The sequence below is a fragment of the Falco cherrug genome, chromosome 6 (genome assembly GCF_023634085.1).
Source record: "Falco cherrug isolate bFalChe1 chromosome 6, bFalChe1.pri, whole genome shotgun sequence".
NCBI lineage: Eukaryota > Metazoa > Chordata > Aves > Falconiformes > Falconidae > Falco > Falco cherrug.
Window position 1 is genome coordinate 65,288,659 of NC_073702.1, and position 26,939 is coordinate 65,315,597.

A 26,939-nucleotide genomic window follows, 5' to 3' on the forward strand; every position below is an offset into this window, starting at 1 on the left:
TCCTAAATGTCTGTGCTGTTGCATCGACTGTAGCCTTCATCTGGAAACACAGAGTGAGTGTCAGAGAAACACTCGCACATGGGAGAAGATTAACAGTGGAAGGTCATTAAATGTCCCCGACTTCCACGCTGATGAAAGGCACCCTTAAAGAAAGACTTAGCTGTCACCTGTGCAAAGCATTTTATCCTTGAGCCGTTCCTTAAGTCCACACGTGTCCAGACAAAAGTTATCTGGGCGGTACTTGAGTATTTCCTTCTTACCCACGCTTTCTGATCTGCATTGAAGAGGCACGTCTGGCAGATGGCAACCGATCTGTCACACTCACAGGGAACTTCAAAGGTGTAGTGATGGCATAGAAAGGGAACCGTTATATTTTGAGGCATTTCTATCGATCCTTGAGATTGCAGACAGCAGATGGGCCGTATGATGGATTTTAGAGCTTGAGCACAAAATAATAGTTTTCTGCAATGTGGAATTTTGTTGATTTTCTTCATAGAAACAGCACCATAAAGCCATATTGTCTCGATATAGGCTTTTGCTCATATTTAAAGCAAATTTTCCAGTTTTCTGAAAAATACAAGAAAATTGGCATTCACCATTCGTCACAGTTATTTTCCAGTTGAATACTATTTGCGATAAACTTCAGTGTGATAAATTCAAATTCACTAGGAATAAATGTAGTAACTAGAGAGAACATCATGGGCTGGACCGAGATTTGTATTGCTGTCACAGCTATCAAATAATTGTGTCCGTTGTACGATGCTTTGTTTTATCCTGCTTTATTCCCTATTTTCCACCAGAGGGAGATGTTGGATCAAGCAGTTGCTGAAAGAAACCCACGCACCATCTCGGAGCAAATGCAGTGATGCTGAACTCGGTGGAAATGTGGGCGCCTGTTGGGCTCCCACATACCTATAAGGCTTGGCGGACTTGGGTGTTGCAGTAGAGCTTAAGAAATAATGGTGAATCAGTTAGGGCCGTAAAATGTCATGGGGAGAGCTTAAAAAAGTACATTGAGGAAACAGAAACGTGAAGGTAGCAACATACCAGAAGCTGCTGTTAGTAAAAATAAGGGATTATAATTCTAGACAAAGCTGTTGCTATAGCAGCATGTCCCAAAGCTTTTCTGCCACCAAAAGGCTGGAGGGGAAACCACTGTCTTGGGTAGCCCGGTGTCCTCGGTTCCTCGTGTTGAAGGGACTTGGGGTCCCCAGCCCCTCGAGATGTACGTGGGGTAGGCATTCTGTGGCTGGTCCTTACAGGGCTGCAGCCTGGTCCATGCACCTGCTGCCTGGACTGGTCCTGGTGAGCCCACACACCACTCTGGGTGCTCAGGTGTTGGAAACTATTGCTTGTTTAAGACTGATCTGAAATAGTCTGTTTTCTTTCTGGGAATTTTGCCCTCACGTGTCTGTTTTTCTCAATGAAGCCATCAAATATTTTGGAGAAGGAGAAGCAGACACGAGTCAAAATGGCCTTGTGAAGAAAGGGAGTTGCTGAGGAGAAAAGAAAGCAGAAAGAAACTTTTCTGAAAGCGAACAACTTCATAGAAATAGTATTTCCAAACATAAAAGAAGTTTCAAGGGAGTATTTTTCCTGTGTTTTGTTTTTCTCCTTTGAGACTGCCTCACAGCACTGACAGCAGCCAGCACTAGGAAAGAACTGTCCCACGTTACTTTCCTCCATTCCTGTTCATGTCCATTACCTACCATACCAGTATATTTCTGACATTGTGAGAGGCGTGCACTACGTGCACCATGGGCACCACATGCTGTGCTTCTGTCACTGTCACCTCTCCTGCCTTTTTATTCAACTTCTGCAAAGTCTCAGATATCCAAGTCTTACATTAGCCCTTCCTTACATTTCTGAGCCAAACAGAGGAAATGAAGCATGTTTATTTTCTGTATCACCAGAGAATTAAGCAACCAAGGCAGCTGTTGGTGTTTCTGAAGCACCTGCATGGGCACCTCCAGTCAGCATTCTGGCTAAAGTGAAGGTCTGGAAAACAACCCTTCTCTCAGCGCATGCACTAGAGCCATGGAGGGAGCCTCGCACTTGCCTTCCTCCTCGCCAAACGAGTGCAGGGTTGGGCTTCAAAGAGATGAAGCCTCTCCTCCCTGCACACCTTGCAGCCTGGTGAACTGTCTTCTGGTTTGTGGGACAGCCTGATCTCCTTTGAACATTCCAAGTACTTGATTTGCACTTCTCACATCCTGTATTACCAAGAGAGTGGCTACAGGAAGAGCAATCTCACATTTAGGTGTGTTTTGAAAGAAAAATCCCTTTTGATTTTTGAAAGAAAGGGGCTGAGGCACATGAAGTCCAGGCAAAGACTTCAAGAAACAACCCGCTTCTCCATAGAGGTAAAGTGTAAGTTAAAGACCTGGAGAAGCACTGGCTACCTCGCTTCTGAAAGTCTCTCTGTAAGCTTTGATGGGCAATGTCCATGCCTTTTTTCCGTGCAGTGAGTGTATCTGCACAGTGTCAGCACTCCAGGAATAATCACAGGGCGAATTGCTACAGAGATTTGCAGCAGGATAATTGTCTCAAACAGAAGGATAAATAGCTTTTTCTGGCATTTAATGGGCCTCTTAAGTGAACAGCAATAAACTCTATGCGAACAGATGTTTTCCCTCTTTTTTCATCCTTTTGCATCTCATCCATAATTATGCACTAAAATGTTCTTGTCTGGGTTGCTGAGAGCAATCTTACTGCTGTTTGCCTTCGCAGTGTAAGACTGAGCAGTTCAGCACAAAGATTGAGCAAAAAGCCCTCAATTCCTAAAGGCTGCCACCACTGTATGTCAGTGAGCATCTTCTTTCCTTTGCATTAAGCCTGAGGAAGGAGTGAGAAGTTAGTGGGAAAATTTGCCTCTTCCAGCTGCTGCTCTGCAGGCCCCAGTGGGTCTCTCCCTGCCTGTGCCAGTGCCCTGGGCCCCGGCCAGGAGGTTCCTGGGCTTGTCTAGCTTTGGGCACTGACCCAGCTACGGCTCAGAGTAGTTGGTTCTCCTTTGCCTTGTGGGGGAGGCAAGTGTCTCCTGCAACAGCTCTATGCCACCTCTGCTACGCTGACCAGACTGTGGGGAGATGGCAGGGCAGGCTTTTCTCTGTAACCACCGGCTTTGCCTTCAGCCTTGCCACTAGGACTGTAGCAGGCACCACACAAGCTCTGCAAAGAGCCTTTGTGCTTTCAGAAACATGCACTTTATCTCCTGACAGAGTGCTCGTGAAGAAATTCAGTGCGTTCTGGCAAAGAGATCTCGTCCTAACAAGGAGCCTGCAACCAGGACAGGCAGGAGCTGAGGCACAACCACAAGCATTAGCCTAGCTGAGTGTTCATCACCTGGAGCGATGCCTGTAGAGTGCCCGTATCTTCACAAATGCACTTTGTCCTTCCCAGCACATCTTCGAAGTGTCTGGATGGCCTCTGTTTTCCACATCCATGGCTGAAGATGGAGGCAGACACACTGGGAAGAACATGCCAAAAGGGTGACTCCTGTGGTAACACGTAACCTATATACAAACTCTCAGCTAAGGAGGTTATTCCACTTCCAGTCGATACTGCATCACTGATGCTGCTCTACATGCCATTGAGGACAAACTGCCTTGAAAGAAGCCTGCGGGAAGAGCACTGAGTTTTATCCTCACCATCTGGTCCTGGCCAGGCTGCTCAGCTGCAGGGGAGCTGTGGCATCTTTTCTGCTGAGGGCAAGGCCATTTCTCTCCTCCTCGTTAGGATTTTAAGACATTTAAAATGCAACCAGCTGGAGAAGAGGACTGGCTGACCACATGGTGATAGTTCAGAAAAGCAACCTTTTTGTTACAGGTGAACTTAGTGTCCTGCAAAAATGGGACACTTTTCAGACATGTGGGTGAGACCTTTATTAAAGGTGGATAAATATTGGCCTGCATACTCGTCCAGGACATTTTTGCACACCTCCTATCCTATGAAAGCTGCTTTTCACCCATCAGGTCCATCAAGGATGCTGCTAACCACTCCCAGCTTTTATTTTATCCTATAGCCTTTAATGAGGCATAAACTGTGCAGACACATGCCAGTGTATCAAATAACGTTGCAAGACAGACTAGAAAAAGTGCACAGCACATTAATTATGGGTCTTAATTTTTTGGTGAATCTGCTACCTGGAACATGTTGCTGTTCTTCTCCCTAGCAGCCCTGGCGCTCTGGCTGGCATCTCTTCTCCCCTTGGAGAGCCCTTTTCCCTGAGCGCTTGCAGATGAAAGTCTCTCTCAGTGATCGGATTATGACATCTGCTCCATTACTCCAGTGCTGTTGCCATCCCCTGTATAAATACTTTGGCATTTGTACTGTACTATGTAAACCCATTAAAAACATGTAATAAAAAGGCTTATATAACTTCTTAAAGCCATAATTACTACTCCAGCTGTGGTCTTTTGCAGAATTCTGAGCATTATAGATTAATCCCTTTACCAATTACATTTTTTAATGAAAGCTATTCATCTTTGAGCTTACAAGTGTAAAAATACCAGTAAAATTGATTGTATCCAAAACAGGGGAGAAAGCCGAGGCCAGAGTAACACCAAGGTAATCTTTAAAATGTACAGAAAATAGGATTTTGTAATAGAAACTCAGGGTAATTTTTAAGCAAAGATGGACATCTGTCTGGGATTACAGTATAGATACGGGGGAAATACAGACAACAAACTAATATCACAAAAATCTTTGTGCAATAGTACGTGAACTGCATATGAGCTATCACTGCTTAATTAATTTTTTAATTCCATTTAAATTTTAAATTCCATTTTTAAAATGGTGATACATGTTTTCAGTTTTTATACCAGTATCTATTCAATAAAATTGCCAGCTCTTCCTTTAAAAAGGAGGCAGAATTTTGCTTGTTCAGAATTATTAGACAATTTAGTAAAAGGCAGACCAAAAAACCACTGTTGTTCCTCTCCAGGAGTGAAACACAACTGCTGGAGGCAATTGTAGATACCACAAAGATTAGGGTTAAATAAATAAAGGTAAGGCCGAGGAGACAGCAGAAAGCTGCAAAGCATCTTCTACTGAAGGGCCAGCTCATTCCTCTTCTCATCCTGCAGCAAATGTACGTGACGTGCACAGATGCAGGTATGCGTGTGTGCAAATGCACAAGAACGTGACTCAAAGGTAAATCTTAATCTATAATCCCCTCTCCAGGCCATAAATTATCAATTATCTCTTTCATCAAATTCACACGGCTAGGCTGTGGTGTTTGAATCTCTGCATAGCTGGAGGGAAAAGAGAGCTTCTGCCTGTGCCTCGAGCTGAACTGCTGAACAGCAAGATCCGTCTTGTATTAAACTGCCTCAATAGCCCACGAGCTCAGGAGAGCTAACGGGAGACTGCATGAACAGACGTGGGTCTTTTCAGCTGTTACCTTCAAACCTACCAGTGGCAAGCTGAGAAGTGGCTGTAATGATCCACGCAGCCGAGCTGTAGCTTTGACAGCTGTTCAGACACGTGTTTCTCAGCAGCAGTAAGTGGGTGACCAACACAGCCGATTTACTTCTCCATTTTGCTATCACCAAGAAGATAATAGAGATTCTTCCTCTGAGTTTTCAGTGGGATTTAAGGCATGGGAAGGAGTAAGGGCTGCACCTACCTCCCTTGTGGAGCTGCTGGCTGCGTGCAGGCTCCAGGGAGGTCTGTTACTTGGTGCATAGAGAAATACTGCCAGCATTTCTAGCTGCAATTTTAAGGAACAGAAATGAGACCAGGCTTGCACTGAAGCCATCACTGAGAAGTCACCTTGGGAGCTATAAACATTTCATCCCACATTCATCAGGGCTATGGCAGAGCTTTGGCACATAAATGTGCAAAGCAATAAAACAGGCCTGGACCAAAGCTCTGACTTCTGTAGACTCAGGATCAGAGAGGCACACACATCTTCTGTGGGGAAGGACACACCGTGCTTCTCTTCATGCAGCTGCTTTTAAAATGATCTTGTGAAAGTTTCTGCGCAAAACCTCTCTGTTTTCATGTGTATGGACCAGTGTCACTCTGGTTTTCAAAGTATTAGCCAGGAGTGTAGGAGGGAGTAGAGGGAAAAAAGCTTTCCTTCACTCTGTCAAGTAGATTTTGCCAAGTGGCTCATACCAAACCCAGAGTTGTTAAGCAGAGTCAAAAAAAACCCCATTTTTATTCATTTACTCATTTTATAGGAGGAATGTTTGACTTTCATTAACAGCCCTTGGAGAATCCAGGGAATTCCTAGTGGTGCTTTTCCTGCCTGGGGTTTAATTTTGCACAGAGATCTGGGCAGACTTTTTGACTAGCCAGAGGATAAACAGAAGCCTTGACAATGGGTGGAGGCAGGAGACAGACAGCAAAATGTTTGAACAGAAAATGGCCATAAAAGAAAACACTGAAGAACTGTTGCAAAGGAGAGATTTTGCTACCAACAACATCCCAGGCAAGATGTAATTTATAAGCAGCAAAGACAGCACCAAAGCAATGAACGTCTATTGATGTTAAACTTTTTCCTTCCAGAGGTTTAGCGCTGTGCTCTCACTGTAGACAAATTTGTAAATGAGGAAGGAATTTTAAATTTTTTAAGACTTTTCCTAGAGAAATGAAGTGAGCTGCAGAAATCTGTGGCACCTACATGAAAAGCAGACACAGTAGGACCGATCTCTGATTTTGGTTACCAGGGCATAATGATCACTCTCAGTAGAAAGTGCATGCTCATACTCAGTTGCTGGTTCAGTTACTCCTTGCATTGCATGGCAGTACTTTGTGCCCTATTGGATCCAGCATGATACATGTTCTTCTAACACCAACCACCTTTCTTTGGGAAAAACAGGGAGGGGAGGCTATTTGCTGCCTGACTTGAAGAGTGACCATGTTTTCCAGCAGCTGTGAAACATTGCAGAAGCTGTGTTTCCCAGCAATCACCTCGAAAAAGTCCATCCTCCAGTTGAACTGAAGTTACACACATTAAGATGCGATTTTAATTTGCTTTCCTTCTTAACAGGCACTGCTCACATACAGGTGTCTTTGCAGCCAATTCCTGGGGGGAGAAATTGCTTTGTAATTCACTTGTTAAAATGGAGAGGTGAGACTGCTAAGGTACTATCTTAATTCCCCCCGATTCTCATGCTAATCCAGATAAAATTTCTCATTGTTCCTGAGATTTCCTGAGATCCTTTTCTACCACTGCTCCCTTTTTCTCTATCTTTAGAAACCCTCCGTGGTGTTTTAAACAGACAGACTTACATTCGAAAGAGATGGGGAGGGCATGAGAAATTCAATCGTTTGTTGAAACACAAAAGCAAAATGAAAACACCGACTTAAATTTTGTGAACTATTTATAAGGACCACTCCTAGCATGCTCACAAATTGGGGCTGATCAGCCTTCCAAGGAAGGGAATGTCTTGTACAAGGTCAGCATTTACAGTTACAGCTCACTGATGACAAGAAGAGTGGCTGGATTCAAGTATTTGAGCTTTCTGTTGAAGTAAGAACAACAAACGAACCTGTGATACTAAACCTAAGAAAGACCTTGTGGCTTTTATTCTGCTCAGTTAGACCTCCTTTATTTGAATACGCATTGTTCAAGTTTTTATGAAAGCTTTGATTTCTCAAGGATTAAACTTCAAGAGAGAGTGTTTTAAAATGTATTTGGGCACTTTATATTTTCCGAGTCTTGACCTTTATACTCCTGCCTTTAAGATTTTCTCCATAACCATACAAACACAAACTTTTCTTTTAATAGGACCTTCACACGCCGTTATTTATTGACCAGATGCTGATGGGGTTTTTTTGTTTTACAGCCTTGAAGGTAAGAATTTTGTGATGCAGTGGTAAGAGTTTTGTGATATAATGATTTTGGCTAGCAGTATTGCAAGTCTTGTGTCTTGTCACATTTATCACTACATTTAGTGTACTCTATGTATGTCTAAACCTCTCTTCCTTGAGCAGCAGCATTACTTCTGTCCTCCAGATGAATGACGCCCTTTCACATGGAGGAGCAAAGTGATGCATAGGTGGCCCTGTGCCAGCCCAGGTGACCTTCTGCTGATGAACTCCAGGCAATGCTCATGGATATTGCTGGGTGCCTGTCTCTTAAGCTGATGCCGGTCATGGTTGTTGTAGTCACTCTCTCCCTCTGCCCTCATAAATGTGTTCCTCTCTTTCACTAGCACCAGGGCTTGTCTAGTCACCTAAGGCGGGGTGGAGTGGGTGCAAACAGAGGAAAAACGTGTTAGTTGTCAGACAGGTCAGCTGCCAGGACCAACTTGCTGCCAGGACCAACTTCCTTCCCTGTGGCAAGCACCAGAGCCTGCCCAAAGGGGATGGGATGGGCACCTCTGAGCAGGGGTGGGGGGGGTGGGGGAGAAGTGCTCCGATCTGCACTGCATTTCCCTGGAGGCATAAGCCACCCCGAGGCTGTCCCATATTGGCTGTAGGCTGACCAAAAGACAGGATGGTACCAAAAATGGCATCCAGGTCTGTTAGGAAACTGAGAGTTTTTCTTGAGTTAGTTTTCATCTGGGTCATTGCCCTGGTTTGGCTTAGCTTAAGACAAAGGAGTCCCTCCTCCTGCTACAGGAATGGCAGGCAGGACTGCCACCTATACCCTTCCCAGAGCAGTCTGCGTTTAGGGCAGTTTAAAACAACTATAGCATTGCTTTAACCTAATTTAGAAGAATAGTTTACGTAAAGAGGACGGCAACGTTTAAATGGCAGGGAGCATGCACCTGACCTGCCAGTGCATCTGTGCTTGGAGCCACACTTGAAATCCCACTTCACCAGACAGATCACTGCTCCCTCCCTTATCTTCCTGCCTGCAGCTCCTCTGTCCTGCTGCCAGCAGCTCTGGTTGCTTGGCTGCTGCCAGCAGCTCTGGTTGCTTGGCTGCTGCCAGGCTCTGCTTCTCCCAGCACTCCTCTCTGACCTGCTCCCCCAGCAGGAGCCAGCTCCAGCTCTGCCCCAGGCAGTGAACAGACAGGACAAGTTAGAGAGGAGCAGTGCAGGCTGCTGCCCCAGAGAGGACATCGGAAAGGAGGGAGAAGGAGCTCAGCAGAGAATGTGTCCCTTGCCAGCAGACAAGGCGGGAGCGCTGGAAGCACAGTACTCACGCAGGGGACAAGGGTCACAACCTCTCTCCCCCACTCAGCAAAGATAAGGCAAGTAGCTGTGCATCCGTGTCCTGCACATCCCACCTGAGAACAAATTTATTACTCACAAGCTGCACGTGCTGCAAACCAGCTGCCGTTGCCCTCCTCCCTGTTCCTGCAGAGCTTGCCTCCTGCCACTGACACATCTCCCCACTGTGGTTCCTGCTTCAGAAAATCCCACCAGCCACTGCTATCTGCTTGTCGCTCAGCGATGGTTTAGCGTTGTGGCTTAAGACCAAAGCTGCCCCATGTACTTTGTACTTCTGTGCAGCGTATTCCTGTTGCGGGACAAAAAGCCCCACGTTATTCTGCAGAGGCGAGGGGGACTCGGCCCTGCTCAGCTCACCCAGAGCCTTTCCTTCACGGGTGAAACCAAAGAAGCATCATGGAAACTCACAGCTGGCCCGTGCCCAGAGGCTGGGATGCAGAGCGTAGACTTAAAAAAGTTATTTGTGTGCAGGAGGTATCCCAGCCAAATCGAGGCACCCCAATGCAGTTCACACAGGGTGCTCATAACCTTCAAATGTCCAGGCCCAACAGCATTAGACTAATCGCTAACAGCCCCGCTGCCGGTTACCGACTGTAGTAACACCCTGCAAGGCAACTCCATTTTGAGGCATTCATGCTGCTTGTCTATTGATGTAGCTACCCCTGGAGTCAGCCTGGAGCTACTTATCTGTAACGCCAGATGATACCGGGAGGGTTTCAAAGACACATCTTTGAAACTGGTGCTATCTTGGCTGTCCAGGGGTGTCCTTCATCCTTCACGGCCAGCTCTAACCTTCCAAGAAGCGAAGTCCTTAGGTGCAGGGCCGGGCTGCCCTTTACTTTGTTCTACTTCGGTACGAGCAACACCCAAGCCCCCACTAAACCGCCACTACCTCGTGGCATTACAGCGCCCAACGTCAGCAGAGCCCGCGGCCGGGCACCCACCCACGGCAGCCCCGCGCTCCGCCCGGGCACCGGCCCAGCCCCGGCGCCCCGCAGCCCCCGCCGGGCCGGGGCCGGGGCAGGGGCCGGGGCCGGGGCCGGGGCAGGGGCCGGGGCAGGGGCGTCCCGGCCCCTCCCCGGCCGGCCCCGCTCGGGGCGGGGTCTCCCAACTTTCGGCGGCGGCCGCGGGGCCCGGCCCGCCGGCGGCATGAGCCCTGCGGCGGGGCGGGGGGGCGGCAGCGCCGGGCAGGGCGAGCCCCCGCCGCCATGCCCAAGGAGCGGCCGCTCTGGCGGGGCCCGGCCTTCCGCCTCTGCCTGCTGTCGGCCGTGCTCTTCCTCTGCCTGCAGCTGGGCATGAGGCGCTCCTGGTGCCCGGAGGAGAAGCCCCGGGCGCCAGCGGCGGCGGGGCGGGCGCCCCCCCCGGCCCGCGGCACGGAGCAGCACCCGGGCGCGGCGGCGGCGGGCAGGCGGCGGGTCACCTACGTGCGGAGCGGCCGGCGGGGGAGCGCCGCGCCCGGCTGCTGCCCCCTGCAGCCCCCGGGCGGCCGCCGCAGGAAGGTAGGGCGGGCTGGGGCGGGGCGGGAGGCGCCCGTGTCGTGAGCGGCGCGGAGCCGCGGCGGACCCTCTCCCCTGAGGCGGAGCTGGGGGCGGGCGGGCTCCTGGGGTCCCAGTGGCGGCCCGCTCGGGGCTGCGCTCTGTGGCCGCCGGAGAACATCCCACCGTAGGAGCCCCGCTTCGCAGGTGCGGCCGCGTCCCCGTGCCGAGGTGTCGCTGGTAGGGGAGGTGGCGGGAGGGTGGTGTGAGCTGAGGTGAGGTGAGGTGGGGTGATGGCGGCTTCCAGGGAAGGCCTTTTGTGGTCAAGAGATTTTTCGAGCGATGCTGCCCAGCAGCGGGAGGGGAGGCGTGGAGTGTGCTGGGGTGGGGGCGAACCAGGTCAGACACCTCAGTCTGGACAGGTGACCTTGACCCGCTGTCACCACGCTGCCTCAGCAGGCTGAAGCGCCCCAACAGGAGCAAGCTTGGGAAAAGTCCTCAACCCTTGGCACTGTTGGCATCCAAATGCCATTTTATTCGACGAAAGCTGTCAAGAAATGTTTGTAAGACATGGTCTGCAGGAGAATTAATGAGTTAGTTAATGAGTCAGTAGATGGACCTGTAATGAGGTTCCGTCCTGGTAATGATTGTAAAGCCTTCTGGAGACGTGAGGACCATCATTAGCAGCTGGAGTCCAGCAAGAGTGAGGAGCGTCAGTACTAACTTCTCCCCCCAGTTATTGCCACGTGTGACCAGTCGTGGGATGCTGCTTTCTTCAGCAAGCTCCATGCCGGCTGTGGTTTTGACAGATGCCACTCCCTCAGGAATCACGTACAGATTCATGTGTTTCTTTTGTGGAGTTTTCTTTGCAGTCTTCCAGAGGGAGAAGAGCCAGCTTTTGAAGGCCAGGAAAGAGTAGCTTGGCACCGATTTTGAGGTCCCACTGTCAGGGTGCAGTACTAGTGGTCTGTGCGGAGATGTGCAGATATGTAAAGAAGCTGGAATGACATGAAGAGGAGCAAATGGGATTTTGCTAGAGATAGGACTGCCTTCCTGGTCAAAGTGAATAACTAATTGTGATATTTGCCTTGACAAGAATAAAAACAGTTATCTGTGGAATGGCTAAACTTTCCCCTGTCCTTAAACTGAAGCTTTATCCGGGTGTGCTCAGACTCCCATGATAAAGAGACCTTACTAACATCCAGACCACCATCTGAGAAGATGTCCTGTGATCATGGGGTCTCATTTGCAAATTTGCTTGCTTTTCTTTGCCTGTGCGCCTCCAGTAATTTATTTTTTATTTAAAAAAGAGATGAACAATGAACTTCTGTATAGTTTGAATTTTAGATTCGCCACATCTTCCATGGGGGGTTGTGATGGAAAAATAAAAATGCTGTTTTCTGCCCCTTGTTTCCTGAAAGGTCTAGAAGGAGGAGTGAGATAATCCCTTACTTCCTTCACCACTGCTGCAGTGATGAGGACAAGATTGTCACCTGTTTCTTCAGGATAGTGACTGGCATCCTCATGTGCTGTGGTATTGATACCACATTGAGGCATCTAGATCTTGCAGCGTCAGTTTTTGTGATCCTTGTTGTCAATGTCGTGTTACTTGCTATTCTCCTAAAGCCCAGCTTTTAATAGATTGTAATTATGGAAGAATTTCAGCATTCACAGGGAAAAATATTGTGCCCATGTGGATTCAGATAGTTTCTTGAAAACATGTGCTAAGCATGGCATCAAAAAACAGGAGGCAAAAATAAAGCATACCGTAATTTATGTAACGATTTTTGAGGAAATCCCGGCAGAGAAGTAGGATCAGGAGAGGCTGCTTGTCACACTGGAGAACTGGCAGTGCCTTGTGTTGTCGGAGAGCTAGAGGCTCTGGAAAGCCCACAGTATGTTTTGTGCATCTCCAGGGGGAGTGTGAAACATCGCTGCTGTGGTCTGTGGTGTTGGGCACGTTGTTGCTGAGATCTCATTTAAATCCCGCTAATTAAGCCAAGTGAAAAACAATTAGTAAATATATTACAGGTTGGATTTGCCAGGTTAAGTTTGAGACCATCGAGTGTCTTCCGCGTTCAGCTATTTGACTTGAGTGTGTTGCTTCAGGCTAAGAAAAATCTACTTAAAGTTAAGATAAGGCTTTGGTGATAGTGGGACTAAAATTCTGGGAATTACTGGTTTTGAAATAGAGTTGTTAAATAAAAATGTAGGGGGGGAAGTGATGGGAAAATAAAGTGGAAGTGGTCTGAGTACTGCCATTTTTGGAAGTGGTGATCATACACAATAGCTAAAAAAAAAGGAATGGGTGATTTTTTTTTTTATTATCTTTTTTTTTTTTTTTTTGTCAGGTAACATTGTATTTCACTGTAGACTGCTTTAAGACAGGATGGATGCCTCTCTCAGAAAAGGCTGCTTAAGTTGGCGGTCTGTGGCTTCTACCGGCAGCTCTGGAGAAAGGCAGCAGCATGCAACAGCTGCCAGTGTGATGTGCTGATGTGTGTAAATGCTGCTTGGGGGAGAGGGACAGGCTCCTTATGCAGGTCTTCTGTGCTGTACCAGGTTGGGATTGCTTTTTGCTGTGGGTTTTGTATGTTTTCAGTGTCTTCCATCTGTCCATAAACCATTGTCAGTCCATTTCTGAAGCCTGCAGAGGTTTTCAGATAAGGGTTTTTTTTTTTCCCTACTGCTGATTATGGTGGCGATGTTGGAGTGTGTTATGTGAGCCAGCATGATGGCAGTAATGAAAAATCAGTAAGGCCAAACTTCGCTCAGTTTTCCCAGTGCTACACCGTGGTTATAACTCTGCTGACACTTACATCATTGAATTAATGCAAAAGACTGATGAACACAGTATTTCCAGAGATCAAATTGAATATCCTACTTTGTGGCAGTATAAAAAAAAACTAATTCAAAAAATGCACAAGGAAATTATTTGATGCCTACTTGGAATCACTTTAAAGTTTCCTGAAGCAGAGTTATTTATTTCCCAAGCACAGCTGCAGCCAACCAACCAGCAACACCACAAGGGGGGAAAAAAAGACCCAGACAGGATGGGAAAGATGGAGGAGGCTCATCCATAAGCAGCCCTTGCATCTGCGGGAAACTGCCTGTGCAGTCGTGCGCTATTCCTGACCGCTGGTAAATCTCCTTCAGCGGAGAGACTGAGCGCAGATGGAAGAGTTTGACTACCAAGGTTAGAAGTGTCTCTTCGTGCCTTAAGATGCATGCATGAAAAATGCTAACTGAAAGCATCGGGGAATAAAGTAATTTAGCGATGTGACAGCTCTGGGAGCTGCCGGAGCTGCTTGTTCTGGTGCTTTTGGGAGCTGTGTTGCTCCCAGCTGTTTTGCTCCTGGTGGAGCCTACCAAAGAGCAGATGCTTCTGCTCTTGCTGACAAATAATAAACAAAATTCAGCATTAAGAGCATATGATGGTCATTGAAGAATGGGAAATGTTACATGTTGTGCTGCAAATGTAAAGCAAATGGAAGTTTGTAATCCAGTTTGTATTTTGGTGGGAGCCCTTAAACCTGTGTTGTTGCTAATAAAATGCCCAACTATGTTCATAGTTTTGTTAACCTCTGGTCTGGTAACATATGCTGGAGATAAAAACTCCAGCTACTTGGAACCACACAAAATCCACCATGTATAACTTGCTCTTGCAATAGGTGTTAGTGAGGTCTGAACCCGCATAGCGCTGCAGACATGAGGCGAGTTTTGAAATGTTATTGCGGGGTGTGATGGTACAAAAAAAAAATAATTGTTGCATTTGGAATTTGAAATAACAGCAAATTCTTATCACAGTGATTGCAATAACAAGGTTATGCTGGCTCTCGTGCACTGAAATGGGGAGGAGCCCTCTCTGAGAGTCCGGTTAAGAAAAGCTGGAGTCCTTTGCCTTCTGAACAGATTTATTTCCATGGAGGAGGAAAAAAAAAAGTTTTACATGGTTATGCATGAAAGAAAAAAGGGTAATGTTAGTCCCGGCAGATATTTAAAGTTCCTGCAGTTCTGCTTGCTGACGTGGCAAATGCTGTGACTCTGTCTCTCCTAAAAACCGAGGTTCAGGGTCTTGCTGTCTGCAGGAGTGCAGCCAGGGCTGTGCAGTGGGGGGCTCCTGGAAGGCAGACTTGGCGAAATGCTTGAGGCTGCTAGGCTGCAGCCACAGGTGTGTCTTTGGAAAGCATGCCTGCTGGAAAACAAGCAAATAACTAAACTTAGTTTGAAAATTGTAGTATCAGCTGGACATGACTTTGTTGTTGTGGCTGTCCAAAGGTGTGGAGTGCTGCCTAAATTAACCTGGTGTTATTTTGGATGCTCTTCCATCTCATCTCTAAGGATATAAAAATGTTTGCCTTCAGTGATTAGAAGCTAGGAGTTAGATTTTGCTGCTGGGCCCATTTGTGTTTTGTCTGGAGTTATAACATATTTTGAAACATGAAGTATGATTTCCCAAAACAGAAAAATCTTGTGAGATTATATTTTTGTAGGCATTCCTTACACTGGTATACATTTGCGTTTTGGTGCTTTAAAAAATACAGACTAACTGCCTTTTGCTGTTGCTTGTTGGATTGCAGGTTTTGTTTTTCTTTAAATAGAAACTATTTCCAAGAGGTTACTGCTTCTCTTCAGTAATGACTGATCACAGCCTTATCTTTAATGTAATTGAAATCTACAAATTATTTTGGAGTGATATCTTCAAAGGTCTGTGGAATAATTGTTTGGCAGTTAATAACGTGGCAGGTTCCAAATAACCTCATAAAATTTAGCATTAAATTATTGCTAAGATTTTACTTAGATTCTACATTTGAATTTTAATTTAAAAATGACAGTGCTACTTATGCTTATGTCAGCAATACGTAGGGCTTATGCAAAGAGTCCTTTTTAATTCTACAAATCTGGTAAAAAAAATGTATCATGTTTTCATTGCCTGATTGTATGTATAGCGTTTTCAAGCTGACTTCACATCTTTAAAATCCTGGTAAATTTTGGGTACTGCTTGGATAGGAAGCTACTCTGTCTCTTGATGAGCAAGGAGCCAAAATTCTTGGCGTAAACTTGGTTATTCTGAAGACAGATGTATCCGTTTGTCTTTCCATATCCCTTGGTGTAATAACTTGTCTGTTTTGGATTGGGACTTAACTTTTATAACAGTTTATTTTTTATGTATGCCTGGAGCAATGTTTTAACATTACAGCAAAGTTTTAACGTGACAGGGGTTTGGACGCTGTGCAGTGAAGTCACATCAGGCTGTGTTTAAAGGAGATTTGCCCAGACCAAGCCAAACCAAGGGAGCTGCTGGGGCAGCAGCATGGGTCAAGGCAGCTTTTGGGACCTCCTAGTGAGTTTAAATCCACAGCTTATGCCAGTCACCTCACCTGCATGACACACGACAAGCTTTACAGTGCACAGCACTGTTGTATAAATGCTGCGGCAAGGAGTGAATAGCGTCCTAGCTTTGAATGTGAGTTGCAGGCTGTGATTCTGTTGCAGAGGAGAGCAGTGCTGAAGAGCTGGATATTGGTTTTTCTTTTGAGTGTGCCAGCTTCTGTGCACGTCCTCTAATAACAGGTAGACAAACTGGAGAGAGTCTCAGTGGGAGGAAAAAGTCATTAAGAGGTCCAGAAAGGCAGGCCTACAGGAAAAGCCTGGCAGAAGTGGTACTTGTTTTGAATAGAGAAAAGTAGGTTTTGAGAGGAATGTGCCAAGACTCTTCAAACTAAAAAAAATAATTTTTTTTGAAGGGCATAATGACTGATTGTTCCCTAGGTCCACTGCAAGTAGGACAAGAAGTAAATGGCTTAATTTTCAGGCAAGATATTAGGAAAATCTTTTAACTCTGCAGCTGGATAAGCAGTGGGAAGACTCCCTAGAAAAATGTGAACTTTGGGTATCCACACAGGGAAGGTCTAGGTATCCTTAGCTGTGCGTCAGGGCAGGGAGGTAGAGTCTACCTTCTGAGGTCCCTCTGTCTACATTTACCTGCTCTGCAATTAGAGGAGGAGTCTGGCAGGTACAATGTGATTAGCAAAACTGGAATTTAGCCTGAGCAATTGTCTAATGTCAGTGTAATAAAAAGAGGTAATGGGGTCTTTGAAGACTGTCAGCAATCCTCGCCCTGGCTTAATATCTCACTAGAGAGACCAGAACCTACTGTAATTGTCCTATGATGACTTAGTAGATCCCAGAGGAAGGAACGTTACTCAACAGCTTTTTTCCCTCCACCACTCGGAGGTCTCTTACCAAATATAAACCGACCCAAAGTTGCTTAGCTTGTAAGATTAGCACAAGGTAGGAACTTAACGGCTTCAGGCCATTAGTACCTGGGGAACAGCTGTGAGACCCTTGGTTGGTTTTTGTTTAAATATTCAGGCTAATAGCACAGGCTGAGGGAGGTTACTGTGGAAGAGTAAACTTCTATTGATAGCAGTTTTCAACAGCAGACGACCAAATCTGGGGAGCACCAGCTAGCTTTGCCTGTAAGTGGGAACAGCTGAGGCACCATTCTCTGAGCAGCCAAACAAGGGCAATACTGGGCTTTCACTGTATTTTAACTGCAGATGAAATGTGTTTATGGTAGACCATAAAGAGGAGATGGTAGTGTTTTTTCTCACAGTGATGTCACTTGTGAGCTTGTGAGGTAAATGATCACTCAGAATAACTTTGATTCTTACACAGTTTTTATTACCTGTAATAGATTCTTCCTTCATGAATTTTTGAGAAGCAGCTGGGGGATATTATCCTTCAGAAAGTCATTACAGCTTTAGCAGACTTAATTATATCCAATAATACAGATTTCTTTCAAATACCTACTAAAGGCTTTCTTTCAGCATATAAAAAGAGTGGAACAATTTTTTCTGGGTAGCTCTGGCACACAAAAAGATGTTTTTCAGGATATATAACCTTTCCTATTGACAGACATAACCCAGGGACTGAGGTGGTAATTTCTACTGCAGATGCCTTGCTCCATGAGGGCTGTTACAGTTGTCCCGTCTTTTTTTGAACCAGGCTAGGTGGTCCACGGGCCTTGAACTAAACATGAATCCTTTACGGCTGTGGTAGCAGGTGCAGAAAACCCCATACTGATCCAGTCCCATTTGCTGTCTTCAGCTCAAACTGTTGAACGGGACTGCTGTTCAGTAAAGACATCCTCTGCTCTCACCTCTTTCTTCACCCCTCCACAGTTCACTGTGTTTGGGGCACTGAATTGTGTTGCCTGGTATATTGCTGGTTGTCAGACCTCATTAACAGTGAATGAGCAGGACCCACGTGCCGTGTACGTGCTCGGAGGAGGGAGGATGTCTTCTGCATAAAAGCAGCTGTCGAGGAGGAGGTGAGCACTTGTATGAAAGTCACTTGTACAGCAAGTCACAGTCTTGTCATGGGAAGAGAGCAAAAGTCCCTGAGAGTCAGAGATGTTGACAACCTTGAAGACTGTGAGTGCAGTTAGTACCAAAAATGATCTTTTGTCACCTTTCCTGTTTTATACTAGAAATAATAGAAGTGAGGACAGTTCTGAATATGCAGCGTTTCTTGTTCAAGCAGTTGTCAAGGTGGCCAAGCTTACTTCATTCTTTTCTAAAACTTCCTTCTTTGCAGAGAGAAGAGGCCAGAAAGAGAGATCTGGGACAAGTAAAATTATTCCAGAAGTCCTTAGGTTTTTCTTTTACATCTCTGACCTTTAGCTGCCTTCCTGTGAGACAAATATTTAACTTTGTTGCTAGTAAGGTTTTGATCCCAGTTTGTTCAGTCAGTTCACATCAACATTTACCCATCCAGCCAGGCAGTTAACAGAGATGTGTTTCTGCTCCAAGGCTGCGCGGTAGGTGCTGACATGCCAGACATCTCTCTCATACTATTTTTACTGAACTGTGGGCATGGTTCAGACTGGGGTGCAACTGATGGATCTTTGGTGTGAACCCAGAGCAAAATTCCAGTGGCCCTTGACCAGGGATGCAGTTCTGAAATCCAGTGGTGAAGAAGAAAACCCTCTTCACAGCTGCCTTGCAGACTTGTACATGTGACAAGTGCATCATGTCTCTTACAAAATAGAAGTAGAATTTGGAGGTTTAGGTAGCGTTAACGAGGGACCTGGAGTCTTCACAAAAGCAGTTTGGTTTGGTTGTGGTAGACCGTGCTATCCTCCTCCTGCAGCCTGGCAGTGATGGCTGTCACTGATGGCACAGCTTAGATAAAAGACTTAACACATAAGTGAGAAAGTTTGTGTGAACCACCACTAATCTCTGATGGCATCTGCAGCAGCCCACTCTTATCACTTGTTCTATTATTAACTTGGAGCTGTGTTTGTCTTGTACCACCGTTCAGTGCTCCAGAGCTGTGTGTGGTGGATGTGAGTCATTTAATCAACTGAAGTGTTTTCTTAGCTAGCAGATACACACCAAGATACTTTTGTGTAAGGTGAAACACTGTCCAGAGCCCTTCTGTGCTTAGCATAAGATCAAATGGCATTCAGTTCAGTGAAACAAGTAAAAGGAGGAAAAAACCCAGGTTTAATTTAATTTTTCTTTCGATTGTGGTATACCTGGAATTCATAACATGCATTACTCACAGTTATGTCGTTTATGCTAGTGTTTCTGTATACATAAATGACAGGGTGACATGCTGTCCTGTTTTGAGTTAGCAAATCTCTAAGGGTAATAGAAACCATGTGTGCAAATGGACCGACGCCTTGGGTAACAGATGAAAGCCATGATTTTGAACTTGCTCGCACGGCAACAACTGGGTCAATTTAAGTAGGAGATGGCGGAAACATTCCTAGCTGTTTATGAAGTATTACGTGGAAAAGTTTGGATCCTCAGTTACATGTGTTCTCCCCTGCTTGATCATCTGTCCCATTTTCAGTACTCTTGTTTCTAAATGTGCCATCAGGCTCAGGTGCCATCAAGAAGGGCGCTGCCTGTGAGGTGCTTAGCGACTGCACCATCAGGGAATGGATGGATGGGGTGTCCTTGGGTGACTGCTGACCCCCTGAAGAGCACAAGTCCTGAGTCTGGCCCTGGAGGAGCCCCTTGGTGGTTATTTTGCTTTCTTCTTCATTTTATGCAACATTTAAAAAGTAGCCTTGTAATTTATGTCCTCCCTGACACATGTATAAAATACAATAAATAAACCTTTCCTTATGTCTTTGTGCAATGATAAATGTGATTGTTCCAGCAGCTGTTACCACATACACAGCGATCTTGCTTCTCACTGAATTCTTCTCTGTATGCTCTGCAGATAGGAATAAAATGGCTTTGCAGTGTTCTTCGAAACTCGGTACCACAGAACTGTTTTGGCTTTGCAGATCCCAAATCTGGGGGACCCTTGTGAGGAGTGTCTTTCCTGCTGCCATCTCTCCCCATCATGCAGTGTGGGGGCTTCTCTTGTCTTTGGGAATATAGGACCAGGAGGACTTCTCAGTGAGCTGTTAGCTTCTGAAGTTTCCGGATTTTCAGGTCAAGCCAGAATAGTTCTGTGTTCTTGCTGTTGGTTTAGTTGAGGTAGCAAATCACTGTTTTTTATTTTTGTGTGTGTGTGACAGCATGGTCTGCTGGAGAAAATTAACCTAGACAAAAAGTAAGCCAAGAAGCAAACACCAGTGATGTGCCAGGGGCTGGACCTGGTTGGGAAATGTGTGCAGCTGAATATTATGTTAGAACCAGTGAACATTAACATCTTATAGTTTTGTTGTTGCTGATTTAACCTCCCCTCCTTTGCCCTATCCCTCCCTAGCCCTCTTCCTCATTCCTTTCCTAGCAAAGACAAATAATTAACTGGGAGCTTCAAAGTCGGTGCCCTTTCTTTAGCATCCTCTTTCATATTTCACAAAGAGACAGTGTTTGAAATGCTGGTGGGGAGAGATGGTAATGTCTATTGATATGGCATGTTAGAAGCTTGAAAATGATAAGAATCAGTCTGAAATCCTGCTCCCTGCAGAGTTGATGGTACTAGTGGAGGACTGAGATTTATCCTAGATCTGAATGCTGCAGGGTAGGAGCTGCCTGAAAAAAACCCAAAGGGACAATAATATTTGTTAATACTGATGCTGTGTCTCTTTTTGGGCATTCCTTATGGTGGTTCTGCAGCACTGAAACTTCCAATGAAGTGAACTTTGTTTCATCCTGAATAGAGCAAAGCAGCGGCATCTTGTTCCTTTTCCTTTGCTCTTTTGAGAAAATTAAACAAGAGGCAATTATGTGTCAGTTGGCTGCTGCTGAGCTGATGTGTTTCTTCTTAGTAAGATGTGTTGATTAATGGTTTGATCTTGCAATTATTATTCATTATGAAATCTGTAGGAATTCTGGGTACATCAGGAGTTCAGGGTCAAACCATGTAGCTATTCAGCGCTATATTCTTTATAATGCTCAGAATTAGTAGTAAAACATTAGAAAATGCCCTTAACTAAAGGTGATGGATTGTATTTGCCCAAGTCAATCCTCCATGGGCTTATGATACTTGGGTCTATACTTGTCTCGAACAAAAAATATTTCAAAATTATGTGCTCTGAAACGAGCTTGATTTTCTTCTCTGTAAATTGGAAAATAAATGTATCATCTTATACTTAAAATCCTAAGAACTTGTAAGCCAGCTTTCGTTCCCTTTCTAGACATGGGGAACTAATTGCCCAACACACTGTTTTATTTTCCTTGGAAGACTTTTACATAGCTGTAGACTAAGGGCAGTAATCCATAACTGTATTTAAAACAAGAAAGGGAGAATGTTTGTAGACTTTTAAAGTGAGTATACATTTCATTCTGTGGAGCTCCATTACCTTGTTTTATTAACTAACGCTTGTATGAAATAAGGAATTAAAGAAGAAAAAAGTGAAGTTTTGCTTTTTAAGTCTTTCCTGGCTCCCCATAAACCCCAGTATGATTAAGTGAACTGATGGTGGGTTGGAGAGATGGAAGCCACTAAGGTTATCTATTGTAACTTTTTTCTGTCTTACCTTAGGTTTTACGCTATGAAATCTACCTACCTGTAGAAGTCACTCGGCCTTTCGGTTTACCCATGGATAAGAATAAAGTCTACTTGCTTTATGATGTTATAGATGCCTAGTTTTAAATACTGCCTTCTCCTGCTCCCTGGGCACAGAAGGTGCTTCAGATCTCCCTGTAGGCTGGAAGGTGTGGCAGATCATTTCTGTTTAGACATTTGCACTCTGTTTGGATGAGAGAGAAAGCTGCACAATTGTGAAGTGCTCTTATTTGTGTGGAAGCATTAAGTTTTACTTTAAACCACCTTTTTTTTCCCCAGTTCTTAGCCTCAGGCAGAGCCTGCTGAAGTCAGTGGACAGGCTGCCAGAGGCATCCATATCTGTAAATCAGAGTGCTGGAATTTGCACAAAATAAACACGTTTTATCTGGCTAGCTGCATATTTACTGATGAATTCTGTTTGTTGTATGCTGTGCTAGAGGATAATAGTTCGGGGTTTTTTTTTAATTGTATGGATTATGACATCTCCCATATTTCATCAACCAAAGTACTTTGTTTAAAGCAGTTATGAATAGAGGTTGAAACTGTGGTCTTGCCTCTGTTTAGCTAAATTCTGAACTTGATAAGCAATGACCAGTAGTTGCTGTAACTATTTCTTGCTGTTATTCTTGAGTGTTGGCAAAGGCATGCAGGCACTGGAAAAAAATCAGCTGATTGAGTATTACATTGCTTAAAGCAGTTTCGAGAACTTGCTTCCATAAATTTCAATCTGTTCTGGCTCCTGGTTTTATCTCCATCAGATATAAATTATCATACTGTCAGCCTCTGGATTGTGCTAGAATGCTGCTGCCCAATTTATTTATTTTATTTTATTACCATAGCAAAGAAATACCACTTGACTGTTTTTAAAGCCATTTATCTCTTAGCAGAGTAAAATAAATCTTCCTTTCAATAAATGTGTATTTCTCCCTGATGTTGCGGAGATTTCCAGTGGCAGAGCTGTCAGTCTTTGGTTATCTTTGAAGGTCCAAGGAGGGGTTCCCTGGTGCAACGCTGCCCTTTCCTACCTTTGCAGGTCCCAGCTGCTTTGATTGCAGTGGATTTATTCCTCAGAGGTAGTGAGAGTTGGTAGTTATGCTATGTAAATAATAAATTAGATGCAATGCTTTCCGAATTTCTAAGTGCCTACAAATTAATATTTTGGCAGGTGTTCTGAAACACATGCTTCCTCTAAGTCACAAACCTACACCCAGGGTCATGCACAGTAGTCACTGAAGCCCAGATCTGGTGAATTTATGGGTGAGGGGGTGGCAGGTGTCCTCAACAGCTAATTTAAACCTGGTAAGCTGGTTCCCAATAGCTATTTTCTATGGAAGTCAGGGTTTCGATTTGCATTCAGTGGAGCATTAGACACCTAAATTCCTCTACAGAGGTGGCAATGTCCTGTTAATTTCGGAAGGAGCTCTTTATTTTTCCAAAGCCATTTCTTTATTCATAGAAAAATATAAATTCTGTCACTTAAAGTCAGTGCCAAGCACCCTTTTTTTCTGCATATGCTTTTCTTATGATACATTTGTTTGGGAGAAAAGGCACAAAACTAAAAGTAGAGTTGGAGAGATGGGCTTACGTGTGGGCTTTGTGCATGAAACACTGAACCTCCCAATGCATTGAAGTTGTTGGTGTTTTGCATCGAGGTTGCTGGTGTGGCTTGCCTGCCTGTTAGGCCAGCAGTTCCCCCATGAGTGTGAGAGCTGTAATTTGTATGTGTGTGGCTCCATTTCATACCGTCAGATGGGAAATCAGAAGCAAAAGGAGCAGAAAATAAACATGAATATTAACAAAAGGATAGCAGAGGTGAAACACTTGCTGATTGCTGCCTTTCCAGGGGTTGTTATCTATGCATGTTCAAACTGATTTGCTCTACAAGGGTAAAGACTCTTTTGGTTTCAATTACCATGCAGTGGCTCAAAGTTTTTCTGATGAGAACTGAAGTTAGAAAATTGTTTTCTTCATTTCAATGTAAAACTTTGCATTCAAGATGTATTGCTTTTTCCCTTTTCCCTGCTAAGTGGAAGAGTTTTACTTATGGTGCAAACTGCAACCCTGGGAAGCAAGTGCTGTTAAATTGCTCTCAAGTGAAGCCCTCTGGGTGATGCTCAGAGCTGTGTAAGTTGGCTTTTGCAGCAACTGCATCCTGCTCCCAGGGAGATAAATGTGTGCTGTGCTGCAGAGGCTTGGAGGAGGTGATGCATAGAGAACAAGGAGCTAGGGGAGACTTAAGTGCATCCTCGAAGTTCCCTCTTCAGTAAAATAAAACACACATGTCCAGACATAGAAATAATTTGTCATACACAAGTCATGTTGAAAACTCATTTAGATTGGAGACATCCACTTATTAATGCAGAAAACACTTTTGTCACAGGACTGTTTTCCATAGGCAGGGTTTACTCTGTAGCCTTGCTGCACAGGAGAGCCTGACTGTATGTGTTACGTTGCTTCCTCATCCTGGCACTTCCTCAGCCTAATGTTCTGCCATCACATCTTTGGATAAGTTCATGGAGCACATCCTCCTGAAAGATATGTCAAAACATACTGAAGACAGGGAGGTGGTTTGGGACAGCCAACATGGCTGCACCAAGGGCGGCAAGTTGCGCCTGATTAATCTAGTGGCCTTGTATGATGGACTGACTGCATCAGTGGACAAGGGAAGAGCTACGGCTGTCATCTACCTGGACTTCTATAAGGCAGTGATACGACTCCCCACAACATTCTTAAATCCGAATTGGAGAGATACGGGTTTGATGGATAGACTGTTGGATGGGTAAGGATGGATGGCTGTGTACAAGAAGTTATAGTCAATAGCTCAGCGTCTAAGTGGAAAGCAATAGCAAGTGGTATCCCTCAAGAGTCCATACGGGGACCAATACCATTTACTTTGAGCAACCTGATCTAGTAGAAGAGGTACCCCATGGCAGGGGGTTGGACTATGTGATCTTTAAAAGGTCCCTTCCAACCCAAACCATTCTGTGATCCTGTCACACAGGGCAGTTTGTAGTGCAGGGGTTTGTCTGTGGGAGGGACTCTCTGTGTGGCCTGTTTATTCCATTGCACCGACCCGACCCATACAGCCGATGGAGCAATCCCTCGGTGGCTAGGTATGGAGACGACTTGCGCTTGCCTGCAGTGTTGTCAGAGATGCCTCTGCTCTAGATAAACTCAGAAAAGTAAGAAATGGGGCAAGGTTTCCTGTATTAATTTGTTTTCAGTTCATTATGGACTTTGTGCAGCACGTGGAAGTTTAACTGGTGGAGTGGAAATTCCCAGTTCAGGTGGCTGCAGGGCTAGGTGTCAGCTGTGTGTCCCTGTGATACTCCCAATGCCTGATGCCTGGGAGGGAAACCAATGCTCTTCTCAGTACAGGCACACACATACAAAGCAGGAGTGTATGCAGCAATTTCTGCAATATGGTTTCTTAAGCAAAAACCTCATGTTTAAGAAAGCCAAACTGCAAAGAAAAATAGAAAATAATAGTAATACAAAAAAAAAAAAAAGGAAAGAAACAGTTCAGACATGTAGGATGGGATACCTATAAAGCCAGCCACATTAGAAATTTATTCATTCAGAGCTTTAAATATGAGTCATAGTCACTTTGTAAACCTGTATTTTAAATTACAGCTTACTGAGCCTGTGCGTGTCCCCGCCACTTCTAAATTAACGACGTAGCATACATGCTTTTACGAAGGTACCTCTTGTGGCCCTCAGTATGGTGCTGATTACATTTAGCTAAAGGGGATTGTATTAATTGACCTTTCTCAAGGAGGTCTTTGCCAAGGCTGAGGCATACTTGTTCTTTCCTATTGACACCTCCACTTTGAGGTGGAGTTTGTTTTGACTTGTGCCACATATTGCTGCTCCAAACATAAAACATTTGGAGTTACTCAACCTTGCTGAAGAATAAAGTGCAATTAAGTGTTGCTTGAGGCTCAGAAATAAAGAGTAGTGTCAGCCCTCTAAAATACAAGTTTTTCCGCAGCGTGGCACGTATGATAGTGTGGTCTGGGGTTCCTCTTCTATGATGTTGAATGTCTACAGTGTAGGTACTTCTGAGCCTGTCCTCCAGGCTTCCTTTGCGGGCCATGGAGAGACATGGATGTTTCCAGTGCATGACTCATCTTTCTTATTTTAGACCTCTACTCTATAGTGAGATGAATCATTCCCTTAAAGAGCCTGTCTGCCTCATCTTGTCCTGTCAGTTAACTTAGCTTCCCAGCCCGCTGTGGGAGCTCGGTCCTTGGTTGTCTGCACTGCAGGAATGTTTTCTCATTCCCGGCTTTCCCTTGGAGTCGACCGGCTAATTGCCTCTGAAACTAAATGTGGGCGTTCACGAGGGATTGTTCATCACTGGAGCAGCTCTGTGTTGTCAGCGAGAAGAGCAGTGTGCCAGGTTTGGCCGCCTCCACCCTCAGCAGCCCTCCCACTCATCTTGACAGGCTTTGCACTTGTTGCGTGTCCCTCGTGAGGCATGCTGGCATGTCCTGTAAAGCCAGTACTTGGGTGGGCTGCACATGCTGCTTTCACTATTTAAGGTACTTTTGAACTGGGGGAAAAAACAAAACAACAGGCCCACTACAAAATAACGTGCTTAAGGCCACAGGTGCTTCAGAGGGAGCCCTAATAAAATGATGTCCAAGCCCTGTAAATCATATCTAGGAACAATCTACTCTTACAAGGGTGAGCCTTCCGGAGTGCAATCCAGCAAATACATGTTTGCCTTGTAGATGTCTGAAAATTTGCAATTTGAATCCCACCCATTGCATTTGAAACTGATAAAACCCCTGCAAAACTTTACCCACAAGCAAGCTCTGTTCTGCTGTAGCTTTCCACAAAGGGTGAGTGTGATGGTACACAGAGTACAGCCAGAATGGTTGGAAGTGAAGATGTGTGTCATTTGTTTCTATGACTAGCAAATATTTATGGCTATTGATGGAATTTGTTGCCACAAGTACTTTCCATTCACATTTGGTCCTACCTCAAATGTAAAAAATCATTGTTGCACAGTTTAATCAGAGGATTTAGTATTTCCTCCTTGATTAAGACATCTGTGTATGTATTGACAAGTCTTTTGTCTCTTTATTGGAAGCAACAGACCGCTTGGCAGGACAATGGGGTTCCCAAATTTTTGTTTGTAAACATGGCTAATATGTTTCTGTATTTTAATAGGCTGCTAAAAAGGAAGGAAATTGAAAGGAGGGGAAGAAACAGTTACTGAATTAAAAAAGGTGGAAGTATGGAAAATGTACTTTCAAACGTAAACAGAAGGGAAGGGAGGGGTTGGGCTGTTTGAATTAGTGCACTGAAACTAGAATCGATCTGGAAAGAGTTTAATGATTTATG

At 45.0% G+C, this 26,939-nt stretch overlaps 1 protein-coding gene across 4 annotated transcripts in view; it reads left to right on the plus strand.

Annotated features, from left to right (window-relative positions):
- The first annotated feature begins 10,193 nt into the window (after nucleotides 1-10,193).
- Nucleotides 10,194-26,939, plus strand: part of METTL24 (methyltransferase like 24) — a 48,158-nt gene continuing 31,412 nt past the window's right edge. The window contains exon 1 of one of the 4 annotated variants that reach the window (XM_055713658.1): nucleotides 10,194-10,631. In XM_055713658.1, coding sequence (XP_055569633.1) covers nucleotides 10,341-10,631 — 291 coding nt within the window. In that variant the 5' untranslated portion in view covers nucleotides 10,194-10,340. Of the gene's footprint in view, nucleotides 10,632-10,703; nucleotides 10,815-13,601; nucleotides 13,804-26,939 lie in introns of those variants that run through there. The other 3 variants (XM_055713659.1, XM_055713660.1, XM_027814610.2) reach the window with 3 other exon arrangements.